Source organism: Populus trichocarpa, chromosome 14 (assembly GCF_000002775.5).
Source record: "Populus trichocarpa isolate Nisqually-1 chromosome 14, P.trichocarpa_v4.1, whole genome shotgun sequence".
In the NCBI taxonomy this organism is placed as follows: Eukaryota; Viridiplantae; Streptophyta; class Magnoliopsida; order Malpighiales; family Salicaceae; genus Populus; species Populus trichocarpa.
Window position 1 is genome coordinate 2,918,377 of NC_037298.2, and position 8,126 is coordinate 2,926,502.

The 8,126-nt window shown below is 35.3% G+C and overlaps 2 protein-coding genes across 2 annotated transcripts; one reads left to right on the forward strand and one right to left on the reverse strand.

Moving 5' to 3' along the window:
• Positions 1-276: 276 nt before the first annotated feature.
• Positions 277-2,736, reverse strand: LOC18105042 (actin-related protein 2/3 complex subunit 5A). Its single transcript, XM_006375048.3, has 4 exons — positions 2,406-2,736; positions 2,245-2,317; positions 2,061-2,161; positions 277-594 (listed from the first exon to the last, which is right to left on the reverse strand). Exons 1-4 carry the CDS (start codon positions 2,507-2,509, stop codon positions 459-461), a joined length of 414 nt encoding a protein of 137 aa, XP_006375110.2. The 5' UTR covers positions 2,510-2,736; the 3' UTR covers positions 277-458.
• A 1,536-nt stretch (positions 2,737-4,272) lies between these two features.
• Positions 4,273-6,985, forward strand: LOC18105043 (uncharacterized). The gene has a single exon (XM_006375049.3). It carries the CDS (start codon positions 4,338-4,340, stop codon positions 6,759-6,761), a length of 2,424 nt encoding a protein of 807 aa, XP_006375111.1. The 5' UTR covers positions 4,273-4,337; the 3' UTR covers positions 6,762-6,985.
• Positions 6,986-8,126: the final 1,141 nt, after the last annotated feature.

Consider the following 8,126-nt stretch of genomic DNA (forward strand, 5'->3'; position numbering starts at 1 on the left):
TCAGATATGAAAAAACATCATAATTCGATAATTTCTGATCATTGGGACATCTACGCTACTAGAAAAGCCATTTTGAAAAGGCACTCTCAGATGCGTTACCAAACACATCTTTGTGAAATTCAGGCCGTATATACAACAAGAAATTCAATTCTTGCAAGCTTTCTCTAATGGGAATTAATGCAAGTCATCCAGTTTCAGTTGCATTTAAATCGATTCAGAGATGAAGGTACACGAATCTTGTCTTATAGGTCAGTAGCTTGGCAGATAATTTAAGACTTGTAAGAACACCTACCCGCTCAAATAAAATATGAAATAAGAAAACCGGTACTGTATCGCAAGCTTTAAGGCAAGGCGAAGCTTTTGGAACATAAAACCCTGACAGCCCCTGCACATTATCATCATTCATAATTAAATATTACATAGATGGATAGATTTGCATTTTGGTATATATGACACAGTCAAACGGTATTCACAGTGTCTGCAAGGGAACGCAATATGCAACCCAATCCAGCCTTTTCTGTTAACTTTTCATGTATCCGCAGGCATTGGTCGCATGTGGGCCGATCTCCAGTTGACAATCCCCTGTACAAGTACCTGTGGATTATGATATCACTGAATTAATGTTAACTGCAAAACGTTACACAAAAACCATGAGAACGGAAAATAATAGACCACACAAAATGCTACATTGAGATTCATCCATTCTTTTTCCTTCTGGGAGTTGCTAGTGTTTAATGCAGGAAAAGATTACATCCTTTAATATGTCCAGACATTGTAGAATATAGAAGGCAAAAATAACATAAACACCAAAGGGTCTAATATAACTCCTCACTAATGTGAATTGGTAATCATGCAGCCATTCACATCCATATTGCTGAAATATGTGAGCTCTTGGTATTAACGTTCAGCCAAAAAGAAGAAGATCTAAACACCACGGCTTCATTTTTACTTTTGAAGTTCATGCTCAGAGCTTTTACTCTACATATATCAGGTACGGATCCAACAACATGTACCGGGATGAAACAAATTCTTCCAGAGTAGAAAACAAAGGCAACACAAATATGTCCAGTCACGCAGAAAGCCAATTATGGACAGGTGTAATAATTCATTGGACAAGAAAAATGACCGATCACATTAATTGAGAGGTATATAACGATGAGTCAAGATTTCAGTTTATGCCATCTTCATGTACAAATAGACTCAAATAAGCTCTAAAACTGTAATTGTATCAATTGTGGACAAAATCAGTTCCATTCTATTTCTCCGGACAAGATAGCCAAATAATATACCAAGAAAACACAAGGAGGTCTTACAAGGAGGCTTTGAAAGAAGAATGATGAATCAGGATATCATTTTGCACATGGCCTTGATCTTATTCTCAAGGTAATTATGGTTTAAAGAACTTTAAGCTGGTTCTCGACTGTACTTTAAATTTTAAATCAACAAGTTTAAGCTGGTAAACAGAGATCCTTTATCTCGAGGAACTGTTTTCTATCGATCGGCATAAGATGCAGGAGAAAAATAATTTCTCCAATCAATAAAGACTACCCAAGGGCTGGGTTAAGATGAAAATCCAATGGCAATAATATTGGTCTAAGGAAAGAAAGGTGTTTGTGAGAGGAGTTTTTGTTTTCAGGAATGACCACTCCAGCAGAAATGTCTTGACTCTCAGCTGGTTTCATTCTTGTCACGGAACAAAGGGAAAATGTTACAAATCCCAAATTATTTCAAGTTTGGAACTGCACATTCAGAACTAGAAGCTTGAAATTGATTGAACAGACTTGAAAATACATTTAAGGGACCAAGTCCTCTGATTCATCACCAAAACAGACTTGAAAACAAATGCCATTAACGTTGAGTGTCGATTAGTCTGCAATCGACAGTAATATCACACAACTTAAATTATGATCAATATTGAGGATGCCCAAAAGATCTAATTGAACTAAACTACCACTCTCCTAACTATAAATGTAAATTCAGCTGATGGGCCAAGTTAAAAACAACAAAAAAAAATATATATAAAAAAAATACAAATGAAGAGGAGAAAGAGAAGTACTGACTTCATGAGAATATCATAGTACTCAGGATCTAAAGCAGAGAACAATGAATCCACATCTTTTATTGCCATTAGAGCTCTGTGCACCACTATCCAATTCGCTGACTACAAAAAGAGAAAATCAAAACTTTCCTTCGTAGATCTTTCAAAAAAAATAAAAAATGAAAAGGATAAGGAAAAGGAAAAACCTTGCATCTCTCATCTCGAGTCTTTGGAGGCGAGCCTTCCAGAGCCGTTTTGAGAGCCTCAACGGGTCTGCCCCTGAGAGAAAGAAACAAAAAAGCAGACCCCGAAAGTTTAATAGCAAAATAAAAGACAGAGAGAAATTGAGATCTCGATAATTACTTACTGTTTGAGTAGGCTTTCGATCTTGCGAGTTTTGTGTTCTATTCTTGTGATTATAGCCTCTGCCTCTGCGCTCTCTGCTTCCACTATCTCTCCTCTCCCTGCCATTCTCCTCCTCTCTCTCTCTCTTTTAAATGAAATTATCGGGGAGGGAAGTTAATCGTTTTTAGCTACGGCGGTTAGCGGTTGAGCCTTCGGCGCCGTGCTTTTCCCGTTTTCGATTCAGCTGGCGATGGTTTATGATCGTTCCTTAATGGGCTAACGGCCTCTGGTTCAAAGTCATCGCGTGCTAAATCGTTTCTAGGTCATAATTATAAGGCCCGATCTCAGGTCACCCTGATTTGGGATCAACCTCGTGCAAAACCCCTGTTATATATATATCATTCAATTTAAAATTAATTTTTTAAAAATAAAACCTATAATATTTGATAAAAGAAAATAAATATTTTCACTGACCCAACTTAGCCAGATTTGAAATTGATAAGTTGCCTAGTTAACTTATCAGATTAGATCATGTAATTATAGTCTAAATTTCTTTTCCTTGTTTTTTATTTAAAAAACAAAAAAAATTCATTTTTTTGTTTTTATTATTTTTTTTAAAATCACATTTAGAAAATACAAACTAGAAAATAATGATACAATAAATGGAAAATCAAATAAATATGAAAAGTGTTTTAGAAACTCAGTGTAGTTGGTGAGAGTCTTGAAAATAATCTTGCAAAAAAAAGACATCACACCACCCTAATAATAGAAAGTAATTGATAATGAGAGCAGTGCAGATAAGGCAAGTCAGTTTCAATGATATCGGATCTTGGAGTAGACATTAGACAAACATTTTATTTTTTTAAAGTGTTTTTTTAAACTATTTTTTATATAATAAGTATTAAATTAATGCTTGGAAATATTTTTTTAATAATTTTAATATGTTAATATAAAAAATAAAAAATATTATTTTAATTTAAAAATACTCTTGGCCTGAATCATTGGCCAATAATTTACTCATGGCCTCTCCATTTATTTTTCTAAAAATAAAATCATGCTGTTAACCTTCCACATGTAATACAGCTAGTCCACCATGGCATGCCCTGCCAGTGGTGTGATTTGGCCTGAGCTGAAAATTGCAAATACATGAATATATATATACATATACATATACATATATATATATATATATATATATACATATATATATATATATATATATATATATATATATATAAAGTAATAAAATTCCATTTCCGATTTCCAAGAAAACAGTGGCGGATGAAGACAAAAATTGGGAAAAAAGAGAGAAATATAATCAGTTCATGGACCCAGTTCTTGACTTTAATTCCAATTTTATTATTTACAAAGTTTCCCGTTTACGTAAGCAAATTACATTGATAAATTCATGAGGTTGGTACGGTGACAAGTAGTCTTGTTCTTTGCTTAATTTCTGAAATTAAAATATTAAATCTAATATCTAAAAGATCTATTAAACTTGTTTTAATTATAAATTAATATAGAGAATATGATTTTAAGATTGTTATATTACAAGCTAATTTTATTAATTTAATTAAATTAAAAATACAAGTAATATAATTCAAGACAATGTAATAAAAAATTAATCTCAATTAAAATATAAAATAGTTAACTCATCTTGAATTGATTTAAATTTAAAAAATAAAAAAAAATTAATTTGGTGTACTCTTATCTAAAATAAAGGTTGACTATGACGCAATCGTTTGAATTTTTTAATTAAAATAATGTTATTTTATTTTTTAAAAAAATATTAAATTAATTCTCTTTTAACTTTATCGACACGTAAACCGGATTTTACCTTAATCGGGTTTTAAAGCGATAGTTTTGGCCGTTGCCTTGCCTCAACCCAAAAGGGCCAAAACAATGGAAGGAAAGAAAAGGACAACCCCGTCATTTAGTACAAACGGTCACAATAATGACACTTTTGAATTCGCCTCCTTCTTTCTTCTCATCACGGACCTCACCCCATGTTCTCCTTTCCTTTCCTTCAAAGTCTTCCTTCCTTCACCTCCTCTTTTCCCCATTCCCACACCCACCAAACAGCAGAAAAAACCTTGTTTCTCCATCAATGGCAGATCCAGTCTCATATTCCAAGCCCCATTTCCCACTCAAGGAGCTTCACAACTCTAAGCCCGTCACCAAAATCAATAAGTCGTCGTCGTCATCTTTCACTAGTCGCGTCCTCTGTAAGTCTCTCTTTTTCGTGCTCTTTCTTGTTCTTATTCCACTATTTCCTTCACAAGCTCCTGAATTTATCAGTCACTCTACTATTCTCACCATATTCTGGGACCTTGCTCACCTTCTTTTCATTGGCCTAGCTGTATGTTATGGCTTTTTTAGTAGTAGAAATGTTGAAGATTTTGACTTTGAACCACCACCCCACTACTCCGATGATTCACAATCATCTTATGTCTCTAGAATTTTTCATTTTTCTCCAATTTTTGAGGATGGGTCCGAAAATTTATCTGGGTTTGATGACAAAAATGTGTACCAGAATTGGGACTCACAGTATTATAGAGGTGAGTCAATGGTTAATGATACCAATGGTCTTGAACTGAACAAAATTGGACAACGGTACTACAGGGGTGAGTCTATGGTTGATGTTGCTAATGGTAATGAACGAAACGAGGGTGGATCTTCAGATGCTGAAAATGGCTTTGAAAATTCATTTGAGAATGGTGACAGTAATGTGGTTCAATCTTGGAATTCCCAGTATTTCCAAGTTGAATCAACAGTTGTAGTGTCTCAACCAAACTATTCACTCGATGAATATGGTAATCTAGGACAAGCAAATGGTTACAGGCCACTAGGATTGCCAGTTAGGAGTTTAAATCCGAGGGTTAGGAATCTGGATAGTCCTCAATTTAGTAATGGAAGCGAGTCTGGTACAAGCTTCTCGGGCTCGGGCTCGGCTGATGGTTCTGGAAGGAGTGTAAAGGAGAATGATTTTGGTGATATGGGTCCTACGAACTTAGAGGGGATGCTTGATGAAACTGTAGCCTTACCTTCCCAAAGTCCATGGCGTCCGAGATTTGAGACAAGGGAAATTAGAGAGAAAGTGGGTTCTTCTTCTGGAGGTTATTCACATTTTAGGCCTCTCTCAGTGGATGAAACACAGTTCGAGTCTCTCAAATCGCAATCTTTCATATCCACAACATCTTTGTCATCTCAAGGGAATCCAGGTCCACAACATCTCGATCCTTCACATTTTAGACCTCTCTCAGTTGATGAAACTCAATTCGAGTCTCTCAAGTCGCAAGCTTTCAGATCCACAACATCTTTGTCATCTCAAGGGAATCCAGGTCCACAACACCTGGGTCCTTCACATTTTAGACCTCTCTCAGCTGATGAAGCTCAATTCGAGTCTCTCAAGTCACAATCTTTCAGGTCCACAACATCGTTGTCATCCCAAGGGAGTTCAGCATCGTATTCACCAACGACGCTCTCGCCCTCACGTTCTGTTTCTTCTGAAATGCCTAACTCTGAAACCGAAGAATTAGGGGAAAACAAGAGTTACCGTGCTTCTTATCCTCCTACTTCTCAATCACCAACAACCAGGAAGGCTGATGCTCCATTGAATGCATTTCATTTGAGGAGATATAGTAGTGGCTCTTTGTTCCAAAAGGATTCCCGGAGAAGCTTGAAGGATGAGTTGAAGGATTTGAAAGGGAAAAGAAATGAGGATACAATGGGGAGTAGAGAGGCGGGGCATGGTTCTTTGAGATCAGTTCAGAAACCTGCAACAAGAAATGAGGATACAATGGGTAGTACAGAGGCGGGGCAGGGTTCTTTGAGATCAGTTCAGAAACCTGCAACACCTGTTAAAATTTCATCACTAAAGGGAAAATCTGTTAGGACTATCAGAGCCAGCCGATATGCTGCAGAGACAATAAAAGCTGGAGAGATGAGTAGAAACCACATTGATGATAAGGTTGGAAAAATATGCAATGAAGCTCAGACAGTAAACATGGGAAAGGATGAAATGGAGAGAGGACCTGATAATATGTTAATTGGCGCCGATAAAAAGAACTCTGATGCTCAGCATCACATGTCAAAGCCAACCCTTTCGAAGTATAAGAAGAAAGAAAATGAAGTAATTTCAGAGAGTGTTACTGTGGAGTCCACAGAAGACTCAGAAAGCGAGAATGATATCTCTCGAGTAAGTTCAGATGAAGATTCCGCTCCGGCCATCTACAATGACGCAGGAGACTACTCTAGTGAGGTTGATAAGAAAGCTGGTGAATTTATAGCCAAGTTCAGGGAGCAGATCAGGCTTCAGAAAGTAGCATCTATTGAGAGATCAAAGGGCAAGCGCATGAATGGTACTTATGTTAGGTGAAAGATAAGCCTATACTGCTCCCAGATAGCTAACAACATGGAGACCAAGTTGGTTATTATTCATTTTTTAGATGGTTTTCCTTCTATTATCCATATTACTCTGTGTTCTAAATCTACTATTGTAGATACTATATACAGTTCTCTTGGAATTGTGAAGTATGAGAGTATCCACCACTTGATAACACAATTAAAGATTTCAGGTCTTCGTCTGATAGAATTCTTCAACCTTCTAGCTATCCTGCATTACTTTGACATCTATTACACTCATAGGATCTCCTTAATAATTAACACACGCCATTCTCATGCCTGCCTTTGTGTTTGGTTTTGCATCATTTACCGTGCTTTGAAAAGCAGAGGTCTTGATTGAGATTCTCAGCAAATGGTGTTGTGTCTGCTATGCTTGCTGCCTGTACATATTAGTTATCTCATGTTAGAAGGATGGCTCTGAAAGGGTTTATGATCATCTAGTGTTGTTCAAGCATAGAATGTGACAAATGAGATTAGGGTTTCTGTGAAGTTACCCAGAACCCTATTGGCATTTCTTGTCTGACCGGGGAATGTACTTCATGGGAGATGATTGATAGTGTTGTGAATAGTAGAGTTCTCTACTGTTCACTGGGCAGGAAAGCGCCGGCCCAGTTTAAATTTTTTTTTTAAAATTGCTTTAGAAAATGTTTTTTTTCGGAAATGTATTAAAATAATTTTTTTTTATTTTTTAAAAATTATTTTTGATATCAGCATATTAAAATATTTTAAAAATATAAAAAATTAATTTTAAATAAAAAATAATTTAAATTTTCATGAAAAACACCATCTCAATTGACGCGTACTACTTGAAGCTTATCGCGAGTGCTTGAAGGAAAAAGCTTATGCTACACATAAATTCACTAAGGAAGAAATATAATTTTTAGATAGTGTTTGATATTGTGGTAGTAGTTTTTTAAAATGTTTTTTATTTAAAAATACATCAAAATAATTTTTTTTATTTTTTAAAATTTATTTTTAATATTAACACATTAAAATATATATATATATATAAAACAAAACTGCTGTTAATAAGTTTCTGAAATAATCTTTTACCGAGCAGAGGTATGGAAGCTGTTGACAAGGCCTACTAATTTGGAAATATTCAAGAAACATGATTCCTTTGTCAGTTAAAAGACATGTTCGATACTAAATTATAGTTTTCTGCATCTATGTGTGGTAATTGACACTTTTGAAATATCCCTCTTTAAGTTATTCGTGAATAAAAAATCTGCTGCTATGTTTTTCAGTTGAAGGCTTGCTTGAACATTGTCTGGTGCCAGAGTGATTTGTCTTAAAACAACTCCTGCGGTTAATAAATTAACCAAAGATTTCATAACAT